Source organism: Apiospora aurea (genome assembly GCF_038362705.1).
Source record: "Apiospora aurea strain CBS 24483 chromosome Unknown utg000005l_segment0_segment0, whole genome shotgun sequence".
Lineage (NCBI taxonomy): Eukaryota > Fungi > Ascomycota > Sordariomycetes > Amphisphaeriales > Apiosporaceae > Apiospora > Apiospora aurea.
The window spans coordinates 2,774,273-2,798,203 of record NW_027117392.1 but is presented as its reverse complement, the minus strand read 5'-3'; the positions used below and the strand labels follow the sequence as shown (position 1 = coordinate 2,798,203).

General features: G+C 54.6%; 5 protein-coding genes across 5 annotated transcripts; 4 read left to right on the top strand and 1 right to left on the bottom strand.

The window, feature by feature from the left end:
- Nucleotides 1-119: 119 nt before the first annotated feature.
- PG986_007416 (uncharacterized protein) lies at nucleotides 120-1,472 on the top strand (the record flags this gene model as incomplete). The annotated part of the gene is made up of 1 exon (XM_066843638.1): nucleotides 120-1,472. One exon carries the CDS (start codon nucleotides 120-122, stop codon nucleotides 1,470-1,472), a length of 1,353 nt encoding a protein of 450 aa, XP_066699750.1.
- Nucleotides 1,473-3,061: 1,589 nt separating this feature from the next.
- On the top strand, nucleotides 3,062-5,922 carry PG986_007415 (uncharacterized protein; the record flags this gene model as incomplete). Its single annotated transcript, XM_066843637.1, has 5 exons — nucleotides 3,062-3,242; nucleotides 3,406-3,811; nucleotides 3,865-4,284; nucleotides 4,391-4,675; nucleotides 4,869-5,922. 5 exons carry the CDS (start codon nucleotides 3,062-3,064, stop codon nucleotides 5,920-5,922), a joined length of 2,346 nt encoding a protein of 781 aa, XP_066699749.1.
- Nucleotides 5,923-13,818: 7,896 nt separating this feature from the next.
- Nucleotides 13,819-14,996, top strand: PG986_007414 (uncharacterized protein; the record flags this gene model as incomplete). The annotated part of the gene is made up of 3 exons (XM_066843636.1): nucleotides 13,819-14,051; nucleotides 14,373-14,432; nucleotides 14,492-14,996. The coding sequence occupies 3 exons, from the start codon at nucleotides 13,819-13,821 to the stop codon at nucleotides 14,994-14,996; spliced, it is 798 nt and encodes a 265-aa protein (XP_066699748.1).
- A 2,126-nt stretch (nucleotides 14,997-17,122) lies between these two features.
- On the top strand, nucleotides 17,123-19,515 carry PG986_007413 (Glutathione synthetase ATP-binding protein; the record flags this gene model as incomplete). The annotated part of the gene is made up of 2 exons (XM_066843635.1): nucleotides 17,123-17,819; nucleotides 17,873-19,515. 2 exons carry the CDS (start codon nucleotides 17,123-17,125, stop codon nucleotides 19,513-19,515), a joined length of 2,340 nt encoding a protein of 779 aa, XP_066699747.1.
- Nucleotides 19,516-21,302: 1,787 nt separating this feature from the next.
- On the bottom strand, nucleotides 21,303-23,917 carry PG986_007412 (uncharacterized protein; the record flags this gene model as incomplete). The annotated part of the gene is made up of 6 exons (XM_066843634.1): nucleotides 21,303-21,742; nucleotides 21,795-21,848; nucleotides 21,893-22,061; nucleotides 22,117-22,596; nucleotides 22,650-23,718; nucleotides 23,769-23,917. The coding sequence occupies 6 exons, from the start codon at nucleotides 23,915-23,917 to the stop codon at nucleotides 21,303-21,305; spliced, it is 2,361 nt and encodes a 786-aa protein (XP_066699746.1).
- Between the last annotated feature and the right edge of the window lie 14 nt (nucleotides 23,918-23,931).

The following is a 23,931-nucleotide window of genomic DNA, read 5'->3' as shown; positions in this document are numbered from 1 at the left end:
CCTCCTGCTCCTGTCAATTGTCGCGATGCAGGCTCTAGAATAATCCCTTTGGCTTTGGGCATCCTTTCCCTGCATGCCATCTCATGTCAGATGGAGCCTTCTTTTTCTCCGTCTCGAAAATGCAACGATTGAGTCGTCCACTACCCACCTGTGGGCCCCCGTCAGCTTCGAACTCGCTATGGTCTCGATTGCGGGCTTTGTCAAAGTCTCAGTCTTTGCCTGTCAACGCTCGGACTATCTCGAACAGAGGCCGACGCCCCTGGCCTAGAAAGATTCAGCAGGTGCCTATGCGTACTACGTACCCGATTTACGATCTCTCCGGTCTTGTCCTCGACCTCGACGCCGAAGGGAACGAGCAAGTTCGCAAATACGACCCCGACACTGATGGCGTTCCCGACCGTTTGAGAACAGCCCATAACTATGAGCAGGTAGCTCTAGCCAAACGTGTTCAAGAGTTCGAGTCTCGATATCATCGAGACAGCGAGATGGTTCGGAAAGCAAGCGACAAAGAATATATCCCGTGGCATGTGTCTGATTTAGATATCATGTCTTGCGCATTGCTGGGCCCATCATTGAAAGAAGGCTCACAACAGCGGGTCCAGCAGGGGAACTCATCGCGCACCGATGGCACAGCAAGCACCACAGTCGAGGAAATGGCTGTTAGTGTTCATAACGTTCATCGCTGGAACGGAATTCCCCGGCATGCGCAAGAAGACACGGCCAGGGGCATACCATACCTCATGCAACGGCAGAAAAAGCACATCAAAGCTGCAGCCGACGTAAATGTTGGGCTCTTGCTCCGCCAACTTGGCAAGTGTAAAAACTTGACCGAACTGAGAAGAGTCGTCCTAATTTTGCTGGCGAGACCTGGGGGCTGCAAGTTGGTCGGGGCATACAGTCGTAATATCGCGGACCGTTGTCAAAGACTGGAGCTCAAGGTGCCTCCAAATGAAGTGATGGAGCTCCTTGCCTTCCTCAATGATGTGACCATCAGACTAGCATCCGAAAGGCTCCCGACGTCTCCCCATATTGCCGGCATGGGCTTGCGCATAGCAGCATCCTGCGGATCCTTCTCAGCGATGCAAATGTACTTTGCGGCAATCGGATGCTGGAGGAGCAAAAGTGTTGCTTCTTATGTGGACACCGCTCTTTCGAGAGCTTTGTTATTCCTCGCTTCGCAACCCGGCCATGAGAAGGACCAGCCTGGGGTTTCCTCAACCCAGGCATCACGCGTTGCGGCATATACCACACTTACTGGCCATAGCCTGTATGGTCACGACTTCGAGATGTCATACCAGAAAGCTATCCGTACCCGGCCAGAAGATCCACTGCGTCATCACCGACACTTTCTCCATATGCTTGCTGAATTAGGAGCTTTCCGTACCATATGGCATATCCTTCACAAGTCAGCCCGGGGGAGGCCCCTTTCATTCCAGAAAGTTCCAGCAACTGGTTCGTGGCCGCCATTCTGAGAGCTCTAGGAAATGTCAGAAGTGGCCGTATAGCATTCGCTCCAAAAACACTCCGGCACGCTACTGGCGATTACGAGGCTGACTGCAAGCTGGACTTACAAACGATAATGAGCTCGTCCATCAATACCGGGCCAACAAAGGCACCACGCGCAAGCATTATCAAGTTTCCTGGGCTGCATGAGAACGCAAGTCCGTACGATGAACCCTCCGTTTTATACGAAGACCCAGGCCTAGAAGAGGACACTCGGCAACTGCGTTTAGACATACTGAAAGCTCTTCGCCTACACAGTCCCTCAGAGGCCATGTCACATCTGATGAAAATCATACACGAACCAGCGTCAAGTTGACGGGAGGCTTTGGTTGGAAACAAGTTCCTGTTGCCGTGATCGGAAGATCTAGTTTACACTGCTACCCAGGAAAACGCGGCAAACCGAGATATTAAGGGTTCTATTAGGAATCGAGCCTATCCCTGACCAATAGTCTCATATCTGATACCAGGAAATCGATCGATATTCAGATGCATGAATCGAACCCTAACCAAACTCGGTACAACGGTGGACATCTTATAAGAGAAGCAAAGGGGTATATTGCTTCTGCGGATATTTCCCTCCGAGACCGTGCGTTTGAGTCGGAATAATAATGGGCACATCTCAGCCCTACATAAGAAGCAAAATACAAGCACGGCATCTAAGACATTGTCGCATACAGTAAGCACGTTAAGTCGTGTCGTCAGATAGCCCCAACTCCCATGCTCACTTTCAACGTACAACCTTATGCGTCTGCAAAGATGGAGATTTTGTGGATTCCGATAATGCCCAAGGTGTGATTTGTCGGGATGCGACGGACTACTGCAGCTTACCAGTAGTTCTACAGGTTTCTTGCATTCCCCGTACTACGTGCTGTCACCCAATAGTTGCGGCTGGGTGCCTCTATTTCCACATACGAGCAGGTCCTTTCATGCCCGCTATGACCTTTGCTGCTAGGCCAATGTTGCTAGCAGAGTGAAGCAAGAGTCGGGCAGCTGCACGGCTGTCCCCTTCCCAATCAGCGCGGCCGCAACCCAGCATCGAATACGGCGTGTTGGATGTGCCGGATGTGCCGCACAGAGGCGCCGATCTCTAGCGGCCCAAGTAGCTGGCATGCTGTGTGGCGTGGGCGTGGCCTTTGACATCGTGTCCCAGAGATCTTCATTCGTCGCAAGTTCGGAGAGAATTTTGCGCCTCGCCCCTTCTGCATGACTGTTCCTACCATGCATGGTGCCGTCTTGAGTCTGCTACCCTCGGTCATCTCAACTCGCCTGACACGGTCAAGTATGACATACATGTACCGTCGTAGCAGAACCAGAAAACTGGCAGAGCCTGTGTGCCACGGCCAGGCAGAACCGGTGGCATATATCTCAAGTGGCTGGAGAGCTCATAGGCAGGATAATACAAATGCCAGCAGGCAGCAATGATCCTTCTTTCTATCGTAGTCACTGGCCCTACATCACCATGTTGTTGCTTTCGAGACGCTCACGAGTGCGTCTGGAAGCGACAAGCGCCCCCAACACAGTAATATGGCAGGTCTTACACATGCTAGAATCTTGCACGATGCTCCTCTTCGTCCTCGTCGTCGCAGGCTCGATCACTACCGCGCACGCCCAACGGGACCCGGTCGTCGGCTTCTGCAGGCGCTTCGGGCACCAGACGACCGTCATCGACCGGAAGCTGTACATCGATGGCGGGTTCATCAATTATGACCCATTGACTGACGATCCGACGAATTATACAAGTCAGTATCCCGCCCCCTTTTTGTTTTCTCTCCCCCGGCTCCCCATCCTGTTTTCCAATAACCATAATGGAATCATAAATATACAAGTACCTTACCTCCCAGAACGACTAGCGGGATAATGTTTGACTTACCGGGGCCGGGTTTTGGGGTGGCATGATAACAGACACCTACCTGTCGTATCTCGACCTCGACCACAACGGCTCGCACGACATGCCGCAGCTGTACGCCAACCTGACCAAGGACGGCAGCGTCCCCAGCGTTCAAGGCGGCGTCCTCTGGGGCGACGACGTCAACAAGCGGTTCTACCTGTTCGGCGGTGAGTACACGAGCACCCAGCAGCAGCCGCCGGTCGACACGCCCGCGCCGTTGTGGGCGTACGACATCGGTCGCGACCGCTGGGAGCTCGTCGGCCACGCGCCGCCCGACTCCATCAACGGGACCGTTAGCTACGGTGCAGGCGTCTCCGTGACGGAGCGCGGGGAGGGATACTACTATGGGGGCTGGTTGAGCAATAGCTCGGTTCCCGGGTGGAGGAAGGGGCCCAAGGCGGCGACCACGGGCCTGATTCGGTATATGATGGATACTAAAGAAGTAAGCATATTCGACTCATAACACGGTTCAGTTTTGCGTTCTCATCCTCGTCGTCTTCCCCTCTGTCACAGTTCAAGTGTTTCTCGCGTAGGTTTCGAAGGGTTTCTCCCAAGCCGAGTCTCCTTGTATACAAGAATGAGCTTTCGCCACTGACGAACCCCTTTGTGATTGCGCAGTGGATCAACACCACGGGACCGGACGACGGGATCCGAAGAGCAGAAGGCGTCATGGAGTACCTCCCGGTCAGCGACAACGGCAGGTTGGTGTATTTTGGCGGCATCCGGGACCCGGGAAACGGCTCCGTCGTCGGACAGCCCATGGACGAGGTCCACCTCTACAACATCGGCACATCGAAGTGGTACGTCCAGCACGCTTCCGGCGATGTTCCCGACATGCGCAGGCGGTTTTGCGCGGGGGCTACTTGGGTGCAAGACCAGTCCAGCTACAACATGTGAGTGTGTATATGCATCTGGTATAGCCACCTGTTCCAGTGCTGAAGAGCAAACAGCTCCTCCCTCCAGAGCCATGTTGAGTAAGTAGTTAACAAAACCACACAGCTACCTCTACGGCGGCCTCGGGTTCCCGCTCAACAACGAGGCCGGCTTTGACGACGTCTACATCCTGTCTCTGCCCTCGTTTACGTGGACCAAGATGTACCCGGCACCCGGCAGCAACATCACGAACCAGTACCCGCACAACGCGCTAACATGCAACGTCATAGACAGCGCGCAGATGCTGATTATGGGCGGCTCGTTCCCGCTGGACACGAAGACGTGCGACGCCCGGGACCAATTCGGCACCCATGGACTGGACATGGGTGAGCAAAACCCAGATGCAAGCCCGTAAGTCTTGTAACCATTGTCAGTGCATGCCATTTATACCGACGAGCATGGTCGCCATACGTCGACGAGGCGGAGAACGTACAATCGTTGACATGCAGCTCTGGAACATTCTATCAACCTGACCAGTCATTTCTTCCTCTCACATGATTACTACTGCCATAGAATACTTACTGATGGTCATGGACACCCATAGATGGTTCGTATACCGTAAGAATATCACATCCTACATCGTCCCGCAGTTGATTCTCGACGAAATCGGCGGAAACCCCCGAGGAGGCGCCACCAAGACGGCGCCCAGCAACGGCTTCGATCAGCCCGATCTCAAGACCTTGATGATGCGGCGCTACACGGCCGCAGCACGCACTCCAACGGGAGGCGTCAGCCACCAGGGCGGCGGCCTGTCAAGAAATGCCGTCATCGGCATTGCGGTCGGGTGCGGCGGCGCGGCTCTCCTGGCCTCTATCGTGGGCTGCTGCTGCCTGGGTGTTGTCCGCCGGCGACGGAAACTTCGACTGAACCGAGCAGCGGCTGGGGCTGGGGCTGTGCCTCCTGGAATACCTAACAGCAACAACACTGTGGCTTCTTCCCTCGGAGCAGCGCGCATCTCGGCATCTGCTTATGTGCCGAGCCCCGGGGCGATCGGATCGCCATCTCCGACATCGTACTACTACTCACCAACCACCCCGAACCGCATGCTGCGGGCGCCGGTCGAACTGGCCGGCAGCGAAGGCATGCATGAGCTACATGACCGGCGACAGTACGGGACGCCTCATTTCTCGCTGTCCTCGCCGGGGTCCCTGATGATATCACCACCCCTGAAGTACATTGACCACGAGACGGCAAGGAGCTCACCGCCGACAACGACGACAACTACATATTCGTGCTCCAGGGGCGGCTCGCCCGTGACTATCGCCGAGGCTGCGGGCGCTCACATGGGTTTCTACACCATCACTCCTCTCACGACAGCCCCGACGACGGAGACGCTGCACCAGCACCAGCAACAATACAACGACAACGGCCAATCTTTCCCTCGCTCTTGGCTCGAAACTAGCAGCGAACACAGCTTTGGGCCACTGAATTCAAACCCTGTTGTTGAGCAGCAACAGCAGCACCAAGGCCAAGCCGCCGCAGCGACGCCGCAGGCAGCAGCAAGCACTCCGCTCCGCGGCCGAGAGCAGCCACGTGTGCAAGCCCGTGACGGCGGGATCAGCAAGCCCGAGACGGATGGGGAGGGTCCGCGACGCTAGACGTATTACCACAGCTGAACGGGGGACGATGACGCGTCCAGCGCGGGCGCACTCTCGCACAGCCACTTATGCCGAGGAACGGCCGCCTTGGTTCTGGCCGGGTGACCGCCGACCCCGGGTCCCGGCCTTGTGGAGCCCTTTCTCCTGTTTTTCTGTTTTGGTTTCTTGATCACGCCCGTTCCTGACCCGTCCTGCATCCCGTCCCTGGTTTCCCATCCTTGGCCCGCATGGTGCCAGGTGCCCTGCGTGTGGCATCACTGTCACCCTGCATCGCCACAAAGCTCGACCCCGAGAGGGACGCGCGTCCGGCATTCGTGACATAATGTAAGCCTCGATCGCGCATTACGATCTTCCCTGGGAAGTACATTGTATCTTAATGATATCACCACTTGTACAACATGTACGCATCACATATTGATCATAGCTCTCATTGCTTCTCGTGGGCCTCTTCTGCGTCTGCCTCACTTCTATTCTAATTGCAGTTGACGTATCGAGGCGACCCATCCGCGGTCTAGGCCCTGGTACCTGGGGAAAGTCCAACGATTCTCCGCGCTGGCTCGATTTTCGGTTCTCGCCCGATCGTCATACGACGACATGAAGTGAAGCACCTTCTCCACGAAGAGAATAATGGGGCCCCCAAAGGGAGCTATGTTGGGTTGAGAGAAAGATTTGCCGGGGAAAATGGGGGGGGCTTTCGGGCAAATGGAGCGGGCAACTAAAACTGAGAGCCAACCCGATGCGAGGGTTCATCCTTACAGTAATGCGGTAATAAGTAGAAGTTCCCTGCAGTCTGTACGTTTCAAGAATGGCGAGATTAAAACGCGAACAATCCAAGTTTCGAGTCATTCTGTTTACACCCCAACAGGAACATGCCGTCTCCATCCTTTGCAAGCCTATGTTTCCAAGCCTTAAAAGATGGAGGAAACACCGGGGAAACCGTTGGCACCCGGGACGGGGCCGTGAGATCCGGCAGGCGTCGGGGGTTTTGTGTACGTAATGAGACCGGCTATTACTTACTAACGCGCGCTCTCGGTATCCTCCGGGCTGCCTCGCTCCCACCCTGTACTGCTGAAGGGTCGGCAGTTGGTGGCATTTCGAAGTGCCACCTCGCTGGAGCGCCCAGGGCACCCCGAATGGCCAGTTCGTCAGTGTGATAGCACCAGATCTGATGGTTATCTCCAGGCCGCGGCGATGGAGGTCTCTGGCGCGGTACGGTGAGCATTTCGCACGTAACGACCGCAACTCAAAGAGGACAGCAAGACTGCAGTATCTGTGGCGCCGGGTCGGCCAAAACATGTGTCCTGCTGCAGCCGTTGTGCGACGCCGCATTCTGCATAGTCGCAGCATACGTGCAGCCAAGTTCAAGACATCAAGCGTCGGTTCACACGTATGAGGTCATTTTTCGGCTTAATTCCAGCGGGACCTGCAGAGAATGTGTTGTCTGTGACGGCTTGTTTCGAAGCAGATTGTAGTGTATTGGCCGGGACATCTGATTCGCGTGATCCAGGCAGTTGTTTATTGGTGCTGACAATTGTTTCATGCGGACCAGACAAGCAACAAAGCAAGATGGGAACTCGGGGTCTCAGGCACAGAAGCTGATTGCCGGGCTCGTGCATGGGAGACTCGCATGATGGCCCGATCTCGGGTTCGATCCTTCATGAAACCCACGGCACTTGGTGCGGGTTGTGGCAGCCGAAACAAAGAGGTGCAAGCAAGGTGCGAGCAAGGTGCAGTCACTGCCTGTATGCCGCTGTTGTCTTGAGCACACACCATACGAAGAGGTGCCGCGTCGAGCATCACATCCACCGCCATGGAAGACAGCGGCTAGCGATAGCCAACACCAACACCGTCAGCTGGTCGATCTCCATTCGATGTCACTGAGCCGGTTAAGGTAATGAATGTCACGTCAAGGCCGCGGCCGACCAGAACCCTGTAAGTAGCACCTGGGGTTTATCTCGAGTCCAAGACCTCCCACACACCACCAGGACGATCCCCCAATGTCCGATTTTGGAAACGCCGGACCCTTAACCGCAGCACCCTGATGGGCGTGAGGGTGGGCAGTCGCTGGCAGCAAACTGCTGATTGGCGCGGTGGGCGAACAGGGTCTGATGGAGGGGTGTGATAAGCCTTTGGTTCATGACTCGCAAGGACGTCGGAACTATCACGTTCCTGCAGACGGAAGAGAGGCTGGGAGGGGTCCGGGGACCTACCGTACACTCGCCTACCGAGGATTTCATGATGGTTTGCTCGTGTCCGAGCTGGTCACTCGCCAATATGATATTTTTTTGGTGCGCGGCGGACGAAAGCAAAAAGACAGGGAGTCTGTGAGCGAGTGAGTGTGTGTGAATGTGTGTGTGGGAGGGTGGATATCCATCCTGTCTGTCGACGTAAACTTTTCTTATCTTGCGTTGTGCACATACCTACATACATACCTACATACCTCTTGCCTACAAGGAATGGAGGAAAAGACCTCGAGCTACCTACCAGCTGCCTCCTGCCTCCTGCCGCTACTGCGTGTGCCATACAGGTCAACAGGATCATATACGTTGATACGTAGTTCAGGTTCAAAGGCTGCCTGCCGTGCTTGATGGCCCCACAGCTCAGAGATATCGTGGGCCGAGGGTTTCCGAATGTCGCAATGCCGCAATCTGCGCCAAGTCAGTCGCCTGCTCGCATTGTCGTACTCGATATCTGCGCATTAGTGGCCATGTACTGCGTCGCATATCGGTCACACAGATTTTTCTCCCGCTTTCTTTTCTTTCCTTCTCGTCTCTCCCTTTATTTCCTGTCATACGTCAAAAATAAAATTTTAGTCTCTCTCTACTTCGCATGAAAACCGTATGTTGTAAGAGGGATTGGGGCGAGGGAGAAAAAAAAGTGCAATTGCGTTCTGGATCATTGACCCGTTTCGAGTGCCACTTTGACTCCATCACCAGGAGCCGGCTGGTCATCCGGCACACCCATGGGGGATCCATTCCCTAGGTGCAGTATTCTACCATAGCAAGATCTTCCAGCCTATGCAACCATGCACGTGGGACACCGACAAAACGAAAAGGAGTACACGAGATGCTGGCCCATGTACCAGCCAGCCAGCCAGCCAGCCGTTGTACGAACCAACGTTTGCGCGAGGAAAACACAGGCAAGCCGCAAAAGGATACGATACGAGAATGGGTACCAAAATGGACTTGGAAAGGGGACAGACAGTAGTAGCCCGGGCGTAACGGCGTTTGACCTTGGAGACCGCACGATGACTGATGACAGGCTTTCAACGGCGTCCTGTCCCACGGTCTCGGCCTAATGTAGCCAACCAATAAACCAGCCCGCCGGCAAGTGCTGGGCTGGGCCCGAAGAAGCCATATTGCCCTTCACCCGCTCCTTGACAAACAGACGGTCTAGAAACGGGGCGCCGGCGGTTACTGTAAGCCAGGTTGCGAAATTAAAGAGGGGTAACGGCGGTTAGTGATGTTCGCGCAAATGCAATACACGTACCTGAACAGGCTGGACCGGACATGGCTAGGTATGAATTCATAAGCACTTGTTGTGCAAGCAGTACACAACTGGAAAATCCGTACACTACTGCAGAGCCTCCATGGATGATGTGGTGTGCGAGTGTGCCATCGCCAAATCGAGTTAGAAGTTTCGGAAGGGGACGAGGCCCAGTCGTCGATCAAGCTGTCAAGCGCCCCCAAAGACCACTTCTTCTGCGACTCCAGCGCCAATGGGCGTTGGCTTTGCGTGCATGAACAATACTGTAGGTCTAGACACCACACGGCCCCCTTAAGGCGGTTGAACATGTTTACGATGCTGCGTTGTAAGATTCCCCGCAACATAAACACCAAATGAACCGGTTCCGTGCCCCATCCAGGACAGCCCTGCACCTATGACTGATGAAACAGAAGAGGGAAGCAGAAGAAGAAAAGGAAGAAAAAGCCCCTGGCGGCTCAACCAAGGAAGCAACTCGATCATTTCGTCGGGCGGGAAGGCCGTGATGACAGGACTTGGAAGCGGGCCTGTCGGATCGATATTTGGCAGCATGGTTTTCTCTCTCCCTCTCCCTCTCTCGCGTCAAGACGGTGAAGAAGAAAACGGTTAGTAGCTAACGGTATTGGGGCTGGGGACGGTCGGTAACGCCCCACTGCACTGGGTAAGCGCCTATGTAGATTCATTATGCTTGCGCCTCTTGGGGAGAAGCCAGAAGCCAGAAGCCTTGATCGACGCCAAATGGGAGGTGGGACTGGCCAAGGAGCCGGCTTACAGGCTCAAGGTTCAGGGCTGAGAGAGGTCCATTCCCTAGAGAGCATCAGGCAGAAAAGCCAGGCCCAGAGAGTGAAGAAGAGAAAACTCTTCAAACCGTGGGTCCGACGATGAGGCCAGACTGAAGAATCCGCCTTGGGAGGCAGTTTTAAATGAACCTACCATCGCCAATCCAGGGCCAAACTTCGAGAAACGTGCCTCGAAGGGTGGGCAGGGCGAGAGCTCGGATTGGAACTGGCCACTGGGTTCGGGCGTGGACATGGATATCCGTACCTACTTGACTTGCGAATGCATGGTATCGGTTGGTTGGTTGGTATGGGATATCCATCAATTCATACCCGGCCCGTGGAGCGAATCCGGTCGCATCGAGGAATGGGTTAGGTTAGAAGCCCGAGGAAAACACCTCGTCTGTAGACACATGTAGGTGAGTAACAAAGGGGAAGAATGAAGAAAAGTTTGCGGGTGAGCACCAGCAAAATGCCCTCAGCACTAGGCCCAAGACAGCGCTGCCATTGGTCGAGGCTGGAGGCTCAGCTGCCTGGTAGTGATAGTATCAGCTTCTGCCACATGCAGATATCAACTGCTGATAGGCTGGCCAACCGACATACAATAGGTTGTGTATGTAAGTAGTCATCATCTCTTTGAAATGTTTGATCTACATCAAATGGATTTGGTCATCCCAGCCCTACTGAAGATTGCCCTCCCCGGGATGTCTGCCTGCCATGCTGCCATGCTGCCTGCCTGCCTGCCTGCCTGCCTGCCTGTCTATTAGTACATGCAGGCGTCCGACTGTGAAATTGGTGCTTTCTAGAAGCTCCTCCATCTTTGCACGGGTATCTGTTGGATCTGGTTTCGTCGGGAAATTACCAACCACTAGAGTGGGACGTTGTGTGTCTGTGTCTGTGTGTGTGTGCGCGCGCGCTCGTGTATAACGTGGATAAATCATGAATACCGCCGTCCATAAATCTCTTTGTCCTTTTATTCCACCCAACCCAAATGATGCCTTTCTTTGGGCCACCAAGGAGGAGGGGCCAAGGAACACCCCCGCGACCAACCTCAGTGAAGGTCTCATGGATGTTACAAGGGTTGACGAACCACCCGTACACCCATGGCCCAAACACCGCCTCTCCACTTGCCTCTTTGCGGCCTGTCTTGTTTTATGCCACTGCCCGGCCCCAACTCTTGATCAGTGCGGAAGAGGGGACAGGAGGAAGAAAAAAGCGTGCATTTGATACAATACGTACGTACGCGTCCCATTCCTTCCCTAATCGAGATGCTGAATCATCGGGTCGGGTAGGGAGGAAAGTGGACTGAATGGAGGGCCTGCCGACAATACATCTTGATGTACCATGCAGTCATCAGTGATGTACCTGACCTGACCTGACCTGACCTGGCCCCCCATCCCGCTCTTGCTGCTGCGTGCCCCCCCCATCCCACGCAACGCAACGCAACGCAACGCAACGCAACCTGGCCCCCCAGCTGCCCAGGGCCTGAGGGCCTGCGCACTGCACTGCACTGCACGATGCATGATAGCGGTGCTGCTGCCAATGAAGTCCATCGTAGTAGCCCGCTCCCTTCCACCACCGGCCTGCTGGGGGTGTTTGGTATTCTGGCTAACGAAAGTACTTGGGTTGGGGCCATGTCGTGGAGTTCGCCCGCCCGTCTCCAGTGCAGTCCTGTACAATCATAGGCAAGTCGCTACTACAAGTATACGCTCCCAATATGTATGCAATCGGGTAATGTACCGGGGGAGGATATAGCAGCAGTATGTAATGACCACCACCTGCACCCGTCTCTCATTGTTCATGGCCTTTCCCCCTCAAGGCCCTAGACTTGAAAAAGAAGCTCGCGTTCCCGGTGCTATCTCGTCATCTCTTTCCGAACTTGACAGGTTTTGTCTCCCAAGGTTCTTGCAAAACAAACAAAGCCTCTCCCTCCTGGCATAGGACTTCGGATTTTGGATTTCGTGAAAGCCAGCCAGCAAGCAAGCCATCAATCGCACGACAACCTCGCTGGACCGACCTGGATATTGGACGACCCGTCATTCCCACTCTGGATTGCGTTATTGGACTAAGCCCGGACTTTGACTAAGCTGCCTGTTTCGCCTGGGGTTGCGCAACATTGAATTGACATAGGATCCCAAACCCAGTGCTCCCTTTACCGAGTCAAGGCATCCGGACAAAGAGGCCAGCCAGGCCATTGGATTTTCTTTCTACGCCGCAGGACCAAACTTACTTCTCATTCTCTCACTCACTCGCTCACTCACTCACCCACTCACTCGCTCTGCCATAACGCATCTTATCTTGCCAAGATCTCCCAATCAGATTCCATCGGATAGGGACGAGGGCAAAAGAGCGCTACGCTATTGTGTATACATTGATACACACCCTCTTGCACATCCTCAGTCACTCGCTTGCAACAACGGTGTGTGGTGGTTCGGACAACGGTTCGAGCTAAGAGCTACTATTGGCCGATTTCTCCTTGGGCGGCCGCTTTCGGACTCGTCACAGAGTCCCTTTTTTCCCTGGCGCAAGAGTCACTCTCATTGAATGGGAGGGCCACCAGACCAGAACCGGACCAGACCAGCAACCCGCCGAGGATTCTCACAACTCACATCAGCCCAGAGAGGGTACGTACGGCCATGGCATTTCTATTCTATTTACTATTATTATTCACCCAAGCTTCCCTCCGTCCCGTCCTTCCTCCTTCCTCTCCTTCTCCCTTGATCGAAATCATAATCATACCAACTTAGCTCGCCCCTCTCCCGTCTAGTCCTGGCACTGGCACTGGCACTGGCACTGGCACTGGCACTGCGCCCCTGCCCCCCTCAAACAAAATCACACGCTCGTTTGAATTGGTCTTTTCTTATCCTGTTGCCAACCTAACGTTGTTGCCCGCCCCTCGCTACCCGTACTCCAGTACATCCACATACATCCTACCTACATACCTACACATCAATACATAATCCATAGCAGCACTCGACTGACAAGCGCAAAGACCGACATAGTTGCAACAAACAACTACAGGCCCCAATCTCCACAATCACCAGTGCGCCGGGAGCATCGACGTAGTACTACTAAAAGAGGCCCAAGGACGGGAGCAAATCGCCAAAAAGTCTATAAAAAAAACAGAGCCACCAATCAGTCAGCAACCCACTGTATCTGCAATCGGTCCAACTCCAGGCACCACAGCAGCACGGCATTTGTCGAGCTCGTCATCAAGCCGGCATATTGCATCTAATCACTCGACGATTCGGTTCCTCTTGTTTGCTGTTCCTGATTAGCTCTATCGGGACGGAACTCTGAATTGCGGAACTGAATTATTTCTCCTTGGAGACGAGATATAACACGGCAGGCTTTCCCTCTTCACCACCCAATCCCGTTTGCCTAATAGGCTCTCTGTCCGTCACCAAGCACACAGACAGACAGATAGTCAGCACAAGTCGCTACCTTCTTTGGCTTGTTTCCGCCGCGCTACACAACAATACGGCTTTGCCACTCTGAAGTCACATTGCATTCTAGTCAGCCATTCTACTGGACTCCCCGCTTCAAGTCCCCTCCATCCCTTGCAGAGTTGGAGGGACCCTTTCTTCCGAACCTAACCAACCACTGGCTCGGGATTTTTCTTCAGAACCCAATCATAATGCATCATACTCGCCGGAAGTCTGGTCATGGCTCGACCAATACTTCCATGAGCGACGTCCGCAAGGCCGTCACCGTCTCGGACCTATCTCGACCCAGGAGGCCACAGACCCTTAGTAGGAAATCAACTCCACAGACTTTACAGAAGCTGGGGAAGACCCAGCGGGACCGCGAAAAGGAATTGCAGGAAGAGCGATGGTGGGAGGAGGAGCGCGAGAGCTTCCCTCAGTTCTGGTACGTGCAACCCCATGACGTGAGCTTCACCGAGCTTGCTTCATGATTTGTGGCTTGCTTCCCCGAGCATGCTTCCTTTTCTTTTTCCCCTCTCCCTCTCGTCACCCCACAGCGTGGCGTTTGTCACCTACTCGGGGGCATTTTTCCATTTCAAAGACCTGCGTCATCACCTGACGCCCCGAGCCAAGCCACCTTGAACTTAGTGGGCGCCGGTGTGACAAGTGTAAGGTCTCTCGTTCCAACGAGATCACTTACAATGCTGTTCCTGCATCACCCCACTTCAACCTACGAATATGAAGTTGACATAATATTTTCATATAGTATGACTTGCGAGAAACAGTTCATTCCCCAAGACGAGAGATACGTCTACTGCTCTGAAGCGTAAGTAGGAATATGCCGCCCGACGACGGGACTTGAAGCAAGCTGACAACAGGTATCAGGTGCCGCAAATATGACCAGAGCTCAAGCTCAAACCCCTCAGCATATCCCATCCCTAGGACTCAAGACATCCTAGGGGGAATTTGCCGTTTTATGCAGCCGGGCACCCGGAGCCGCGCGACATCATCCCGCGAGCTTCGCCATCACGCCCGAGCTCAACCTACTTCTCACCACCTACGACGCCTACTAGCACGCAATATACGACTGCCATATCAGCACTGCGGTCTCTCACCACTCGCCCGCCAAGTCCACCTTCACCAACAACGGCCAGTGCAAGCATGTGGCCGTTTACGCGGAGACGCTGCTGTCAGTCCGAGTACATCGTACTCGAAACCGAACAACTTCTACTCTTCGACGTACGATGGTGGCTACGGCATGCCGGGCTATGGCTACCGACTTAGTTCCGGGGGAGCTGGTGGCCTTGACCGACCTTTGCCTTCGAGGAAGCCAGGGACCAAAGGACGACCAAAGAGCATTGAGCTAGTCACCCCCATGGTTGGGCGCTGAACGCCCTCTCGTGTCCTTACACCAAGATGGGGTTTACCTTACTACAGACGAGACTTGGGCAACAAAGTCGGCTGCATAGGACCCCGTTGTTGTTTCCGGGGCGTGGTCTAAGGGGGCGCGGGGCGATTACACTCCGAGACACGGGAAAGATAGTCAACATATTCTACCTACGCCCTCCCATGTCCTCCAAGTCTTCATTTCCGGGGCATGAAGTTCAGGTGGGAAAGCAGACAACTGGGAGGGGTTTTCCCTATGTCACCCAGACTGTACAAGCGCTGCGCTCGCCCATGGTCAGGTGTCGGTCACCCTTGCCGAGCTTGCCGAGTCGCGTTTTGCGGGGTAACGGGTAACGACATTCGACCCCGGGGTTGCTGTGTATCTTGGCAATCTACCCACAACGACAACCTTCACTCCATACCAATTACACACACGCGCGTGCGCACACACACACACACACACACAAACCCCAACCTTCCTGATTTTTCAAGGGACTGGGAGCTTTATCTCAAAAAGCCAGCGGTTACATGCATTGATGGCGCGGGCACTGGGCGTTCCTTTATTTTTTATTTTTTTTTTTTTTTTGTCTTGATTGGATTTTCTTCTATTTCGTCACCCATGTCACACGTATGCATGTTACATGATGTCGTGTTTATTTTTGGGGGGCGTACCGTGTCGTCTGCTCGGCACTCCCGGGTCAGGACAACCGTACCAAATACCATTTTAGCATCAACGAATCGTGTTGAAGGAGTTATATTGCTTTGATGGACATGGGCACCGCCAGAGCTTCACAGATAGAGCTGCGCACAGGGAATGGGAAAAGTTATGATTAGGCTACGTGCCAAGCTTATATTGCTATATAGTATTATTGTTATTGTTGCATTGTATGGATAGAGGGATGCATATCAGATAGAGGCATGGCCTATACGCCAAGGAGCCAATGAATACCTTTGTTCTGTTGCTCTTAACCGCGGTCTGTCGTTCAGCTTGTGATACATCGTCATTGTGCACTCATGTTGCATCACAACGCCATTATTGGGTTCATCGTCACTACTCAATTCCTTACAAAAACCGAAAGGCAAGTTGCACGCCTTCCCTTCTTGGACGGCCAGCTCTTACTTCCGAAAAGATAAGCCTGTCAGGTTGGAGCTGGGTTAAGAGGGGGAGGGGGAAATTCATAGGAATCCCTCCCTTATCTCTGCGGAACAGGAGATGATGACATGTAGGGGACCGTTGTAATGCATCCCATCCCAGGCAATTAGGGAGGTGCCATCCATGCAGTATTGGCCAGTAGAGTGTCAAGGTCGGAAGGGGCCTGGTCCGATGCCCACGATTCGTCTGCGCTCCCTCACACCCTCGGACCAATGTACATAGCTTGTTCTGGTAGACGCATATATTATTGATGGTATATATGTACAGCTATAGTACCCTAAAGACGAAGCTATATCAATCGACATTGCACTTGTTGGTGGGAATTTCCATTCAGAAGTATTCACATCACCTGGGCCAATGTCTCGGCTTACCACAATGGGCCAGAATAGCTGATAATTAAGGGGCCCCGGTTCTGTGCAGCAGCCACACGCGCCACACCGTCGCCGGCCACTTGCCAAATGCGTCGCTCAAACGGCCAATTTAACCCAACCAGACGCGGTCTCCCGCAAGATGGAACATTTCAAAATGCTGGCCGATAGGTACATGTATGAACCCCTGCCAAGCAAAGGTCATGACTGGAGAGGGTACCTATGATGATGGTATTCCCATCAAATTTGATTCTGCACCACACCTGGCTGTGCCTGCACCAGAAGCACATTACCACATCAATGATCAGCACTGCAAATCCCACCTGGGCACTCAAGCTTGTCAAGTAAGTACAAGTACATTGGTACCTGTCAGTCACCCGAGTTCTCCACAGGAGACCTCCGGCGCCGGACCCCGCAGCACAATTGATCAATATTATCTCTTATCGAGATAAATTTTTGCGGGGGAGGGGTTAATAAATCGCCATGACAATTTGTTGTGTTGGAGGGGTCTTGTTCAACCGACAAGACCAGCCAAGTACCTATTCTCTTGCCCAAGGGTCAACCTGCCCTAGAAACAGAAAGGAAGAGAAACATTCCAGGTTGCCAGTCATGCCGATTGAAAAGCCTCTTCGCGTTCTTCTGCTCGGCAATGGCGGCCGCGAGCATGCCATTGCCTGGAGGTTGAGCCAATCCCCCAAGGTCGAGGCCATCTTGGTCGTCCCTGGCAATGGCGGCACGGCCCTTTGCCCCAAGACAACCAACGTGTCTTCGCTTTCAGCCGAGGACTTCCCCGCCCTGGCAGAGCTGGCCAAGAAGGAGAACGTCAACTTCCTGGTGCCGGGCCCTGAGGCCCCCCTGGTCGCCGGTGTCGTCGACTACTTTGAGCAGAACACCATGGTGCGCCATTGCTTCGGGCCATCCAAGAAAGCGGCCCAGATGGAAGGCAGCAAGACCTTCTCCAAGGACTTCATGAAGAAGTGGAGCATTCCTACCGCCGAGTACGAGAACTTCTCCGACTACGAAAAGGCCCGGCAATACGTCGACCAAGTACAGCACGACGTTGTTATCAAGGCCGACGGCCTTGCGGCAGGCAAGGGCGTGCTGATGCCCACCACCAAAGAAGAGGCTCAGCAAGGCCTGAAAGAAATCATGCTGGACAGAGAATTCGGGTCTGCCGGAGACGAGGTTGTTGTCGAGGAATGCCTGCTCGGAGACGAGCTTAGTATCATCACCTTCTCCGATGGCCACACGATCCGATCGTTGCCGCCTGCTCAAGACCACAAGCGGATCGGTGATGGCGATACCGGTCTCAACACGGGGGTATGGGATGCTATGCGCCGACAAACCTTGCAACCCCAGCCCTCGTCGCTCGGATTGATCGCGAAATTATCCAACCTACCATTGATGGCATGCGCAAAGACGGCATGATCTTCCGCGGTGTTCTCTTCACTGGTCTTATGATTACCAAGACGGGGCCCAAGGTACTCGAATACAACGTTCGTTTTGGAGACCCGGAGACTCAGACACTGCTACCCCTGCTCTCAGAAGATACCGATCTGGCCGAGATCATGTATGCTTGTTGCGAAAGCGACCTCGACCGTTCAGACTTGATTGTCAAGGTCGATCCCAAGTCGTGCGCCACGGTGGTGGTGGCAGCGGGAGGCTATCCCGAAGCATATGGCAAGGGCGATGAAATCATAGTGCAGACACCTCCCAGCGGCATCAACATCTTCCACGCCGGAACCAAACTGTCGGACGGCAAGGTGCAGTCGGCCGGTGGTCGCGTCATTGCCTCGAGCGCCACGGGAGATGATCTCAGAGAGGCTGTGGATCGAGCTTATGAGGGTGTCAAGCTCATCAACTTCAACAAAATGTACTACCGAAAGGACATTGCCCACCGTGCCTTCCGTCCCACAGAAGACACAAAGAAGGCCATGACATATGCGCAGGCCGGCGTGAGCATTGACGCCGGAAACCGGGTCGTCGAGGAGATCAAGCAACTGGTCAAGTCCACTGCCATCCTTGGGGCGAACGCGGACATTGGTGGCTTTGGTGGAGAGGTCGACCTATATGAAGCTGGCTACTCACACGACCCGGCTAGTGCCCCTAGCGGCCTGAAGTTGGTGAGCTGCATTGACGGAGTTGGAACGAAGCTCATGATTGCTCAAGAGATGAACAAGCACGACACGGTTGGTATCGATCTGGTGGCCATGAATGTCAATGATCTGGTCGTGCAAGGTGCCCAACCCCTGTCGTTCCTCGACTACTTCGGATGCAGCAACCTGGAACCCCAAACAACCGTTGACTTTGTCCGAGGTGTCGCCGATGGTTGTATCCAGTCCGGATGCGCTCTGGTCGGCGGTGAGACGGCCGAGATGCCTGGCATGTACAAACCTGGTGACTACGATGCGGCCGGCTGTGCGAACGGAATCGTCGAGTCCAAGCACGCTCTGCCGAAACTCGACAAGATGGCACCCGGTGATGTCCTTCTCGGGCTAGCCTCTTCAGGTGTCCACTCGAACGGGTTTTCGCTGGTCCGTCGTATAGTAGAGGCAGCTCAGTTGGGCTACCATGACGCAGCACCGTGGGACAAGAGTGGCGTCACCGTGGGCAACTCGCTGTTGACGCCGACCAAGATCTACGTGAAGCCGCTGCTCAAGGCGCGTTCGCAGCTCAAGGGCTTGGCTCACATTACAGGTGGAGGACTCACTGAGAACGTGCCACGCGTACTGCCCAAGGGACTGGCGGCCGAGATTGATGCGGCGTCGTGGGAACTGCCGCCCGTGTTCAAGTGGCTCAAGCAGGCAGGCAACGTCGCCGCCTCGGAAATGGCCCGTACTTTCAACACGGGTATCGGCATGGTGGCCGTGGTGGCCCCCGAGGAGGCAGCAAGCGTCACGCAGCTGTTGCAGGCCGAGGGCGAGACTGTGTACACCATCGGCAAGCTGGTTAGCCGGAGTGGTGATGGCTGCGTGCTCAAGAACTTGGAGTCGTGGGATTGAGTTTTTCGACGGGTTCTAGAGGTTACATAGACAGGATTTGGAGTCCAACAGCAGAAAAAGTTCATGCGTACAATCGCCGTGGCATTATACCCCTGACACATATAAAGTGTAGTTACAGTCACGGGTTTCTTCCAATGCGGAATGTTTTACTCGAAGAATTATTGAGCGTGGGCCATGTCCTGGAACCGGGCAGGCAGGGAATGCAGGCAGCCGAGTAGGGCAGAGTGAGTAGTGACTGGCTGGCTCAAGGCGAAGATCACCACCAAACGAGACGAGGCGATCGCCAGTGCCAAAACCACAATAAAGGGACCTACGGGCTTTTTATCCGAGCGATCTGCGATTCGCGGCCACCCAGGGCGACTAGTTCGTGGCTTGGAAAGCCGCTAGGCATCGAGTATCATGTAAGTAATGCCAGTACGGCCGTGACGGCCCAACGACGATGCTGGAGCTGGAAGTTGACGCGAGAAAAGGAAACACAGGAAGACGAGGTTGACGCTAACGGCTGACTTTGACATGGATATGAGGCTGCTTACTGACTGCCAAGCTCTGCTCCTCTAGTTCTAGCTCTGGAAGGCCGAAGAACAAAAAGCAAGAGAGTAGGAAAGAGACTGACCTCATCTCCGGGCTTGCCGAGCAAAGGCAAGAAGAGCAAAACGGTCGGCTGCCTGGATGGGCTGGGTACGGTATTATGTCTGTTGTTCGCGTCCGTTTTCTTTGCCCCGTAAGCCCCGTTGGCTTGCAGGGGTCGAGGAAACCCTGTATGTATAGCATCCTTCTCCTGTACAAACTCTGCCCTGTCTCCCAGCTTATTGATGGCTCCACTCGCGGAAGCCCCCTTTTCTCCGCCTTTTCGATGTCTACACGAACCCGCCGACCAAGGGGGACGCAATATCTGTCTGCATCGACATGCGGCAGTCAGTAGATGGAGAGCCTACCCAGCCCACCGGTGCGGTCGTGTCGGACTGGCTGGCGGGCTTGGGCCGCCCCCCTATTGCCAGCCTGTGTGGGTGCAGGGCCGGCGGATCTCTTGCCAGCGTGGACGGGAAGAGTTTTTTCTTTTTTTCTCCGCTTCCCCTTCCCGCTTTCATTTACCAAGATGTCGTGCGCCGGCCCCCGCGGCGGGCTTCCGGGCGCTCCCGCTCACCGCTGCTGGCGACGTGGATATCCCGACGGGGCCATGCTGGCCGCGGGCGGTGAGGATCGTGATCTGGTGCTGTCAAGCCAGCATACCATGACGGCGACCCTTCAACGCTTTTTCTGCATCGAATGATGGAGTGACATCTGGGCTTCTGTCCTCCAGACGTTGTCTGCAGAGGCCGTTGGGAACTCCACGGGTATAGACGGTCCAGTTTAGGTAATCGCATGGTAGGAAACTTGTACACAGGAAGCAAACTGCAAGACCGGCTCACAAGTGATGGTAAGGCAACCGAGTTCTGCTATATTCGTCTGCATAGGCTAGCTATTTGGGTAATCGGACTACCAACCATGGTAATGCTCATGGCATCCTCTTTAGCTCGTGTTGCGAAAATTTAAATGCATCAAATCTTTAGTAAACCACTGCGAGAGATGAGAAGCTTCGCGACCCCGATATGATGGGGGAAGCCACAAGTTCGTTCGCGGCTTTCTCCTCAAGCAAGAATGGCCATGGTCCATGAGACTGTTCTACTTATACAAATCATTTCCTTGTCCGCGCTGGCAGCGAGACTCCCGCGTACCACTGGCATAAGCAGCTTGTACACACGTGGAGATGCCTCCCCTGGCTTGTGATTCGGAGGACGCCCTTGGCATCAGGAGCGGCGGGCCCGCTTCGCAGTCGGAGTCTGCGGTGCACTGCGTTTCGCAGGCGTCTTCTTGGCACTAGATTCCGAGGAGTCCTCGGGGGGGATACCAACGACGGCTTTCTGGCCTTCGTCATTGGAGGCATCATACCATTTCCGAGGTGTCATGATGTCCAAGTTCTCCCCGTTCTTCACCCGAAGCTGTGATGATGGGTTAGCGATAACTCGTTCGACGGTACGGCGGCGAAGGGGTGTGCTATGCTTACTGTAAGTTCGCTTCTTGACAACCGGCGGTTCAGGTTGCGGAGGAGGCGGAGGAGCAGTTGCCCGGGGCATGACCACGGTGTTCTCAGACACTACGATGAACGAATCCCGCTCCGCCGTATTGCAGACCACTGCAAAATATGCCTCGTTCTCTCTGAGACCTGGGAATGTCGCTTGTCCTTCACCTGGTCCATAGTCGCAGCGAGAACTGGCACAGGTTCGCGGCCGCGCCCGCACTCCCAAATGAAGTACTGGCATTCTGCACACCCGAGGAGTCGATGAATCTGGGGACTGTGAGCGGCATGTTACAGGATAGAGTCTCCGTATAAACTTACATGTGCCCGCTAACAACTTGTCCTTGAGACTGGTGCACGTTGAGACTTGGTGTACCTCCACCAGGAGTGAGCCCTTGGCCGTTTTCCAAGAAGCATCCGGGCCCCAGCTTACGAGCAGCTCCGGCTGATGACTCGGGCCAGAGACGCTTACTCGAAGACGTTTCTTGAGCTGCACGCAGTCGAGCAAGTACTGTTCAACTCTGTTGATGCTGGCCATCCTGTACCAACTCCGCGGGCGGCCATCCGGGGAAGCCGGGACAAGTCGACGTTCCGCCATCTGTTGGATGATGCTTTGAAAAAATGTGCTTGACAGTATGAAAGAAAAGCATCGGGGAGTCGGTGGCGATGGACAGTCCCAGCTCGTGAGCCGCAGGACCAGGAATGAACCAGCTTTTGTGAACCCGGGCCACGTTTCCCTGGCTCTCCCATAGAGTTGTAGGATGCAGCCCGAGGCCCTCGACGCCTAAGAAGCGGATTTCGGAAGTCTGGCGACATGATTTCAAGCAGGCTCGTAGGTACCAATGAACCCCCTTGGAGAAGCCAGTGTCGGGAGCAGGCTGTTCTCCCTGACGTAGGAACCGACGGCGTTTCTCCTCCTCGCTAGTTCGGACTATGCCCCGAGAATACAGCAAGTCCCAGTAGGGTTCCTTGAGGGCAAACGGCTCTCTATCGAAACCCTCGATGGTTTTCTCAAGAGATTTGTCCTACAGAAGTTGAGCGGCTGCACGGTGATCATGAACGGCGGGCTCGTACTTACCATGTCCTTCTCCCTTCGCGTATAGTACCATCGCTTCTCGAACGGCTTCGAGAGAAGATATGATTTGAGTCTCGTAATCATATTCAGGCCCAAGCGTGCCCCAGCCTGTGAAACGTCGGCGTACTCTGGCTGTCGGGTGTTCATCATGTGATGGAACTCCCCGATGAGAGTCGGTTCCTTCTGTAGAACTTGTGCCCAGATGGCGAATACCGCGTTCGCTTCGTCAAAGGCTCCGGCTAAAGACTGTCTGTCTCGGTTAGTCTTTCCCTGGGCAAAGTTGTAGCCAAAACGCAGCGGTTTGCCCGTAATACTGGCCGATTCCTGGCCTGTCACGGCATTGCTCTTTGACGCCTTCAGCAGCAGGCCTTTCAGGTAGATGTTCCCGCGTAAAGCTTCGCTAGTGATGAGATCACCCTTTGCTGTCGACACGACTGCCGGGATGGCTCCGGGCCCATTGTCGCCGGCACCACCGCCATGGCCATCCAGATTTTGCAAGAACAGAGCTGCCTTGGTCCACTCGTTGAAATCCCGGACCTTGACGCTGTTCCCTAAGCCGATGATGAACTTGACATCTTCCTGTGGCTTTGCAGGCAGCGGGACCAGTCCCTTCTCGAACCCGCCCTGGTTCCATCCTTCTTCCACGCCAAGCTCGTGTGCGTGCATCCGTGTGAGTTGAACCACGAGTTTGCCGTGCTGGTCGAACCTGGGCTCCCAACGGAAGCCACCTGCGATGCAACTAATGGAATGGCTCGGCGGCGCGCGCAGTAGAATAAGAAGCGCGACCTTGAGGCCATCACCGTGTTCGCCGGCCTGGTGTTCGTCTGTCTGCTTCGTGGTACCCCCAAGGTCAAAGTGGCTCGGTTGAATTGTGGCCTTTCGGTTCACCATCTCTACCTTGCCTCCCTCCTCACTGCCGGAGAAGCGGATGTACCCGAGGTAGGTGTTAGCTTCATCGTCCTGAGGCCAGGCGGGCACCTTGTACGTGATTTCGTACTCGGACGCCTTTTCGCGGATGACCTTGAACTTGCCCGCTTCTAGATGGAAGGACCGTATGATGCCATCGCGTCTGCTGGAATCAGTAAAAGTCTCGACGACACGGCACATTGATACGTTACTGACCAGTTCTGCACAAGTTCGCGGAAAGCCTCCCATGGTTCCCACCTCGTGCCGTATGTCGCTCGAAGGTTTGTGTGTAGAGTATGGTACATGTGAATGTCATCTAGCGTCATTTGCTTCTCTTCGCCAGGTATTCCGGTAGTACTGGCCATGTTGAAGAGGTGCT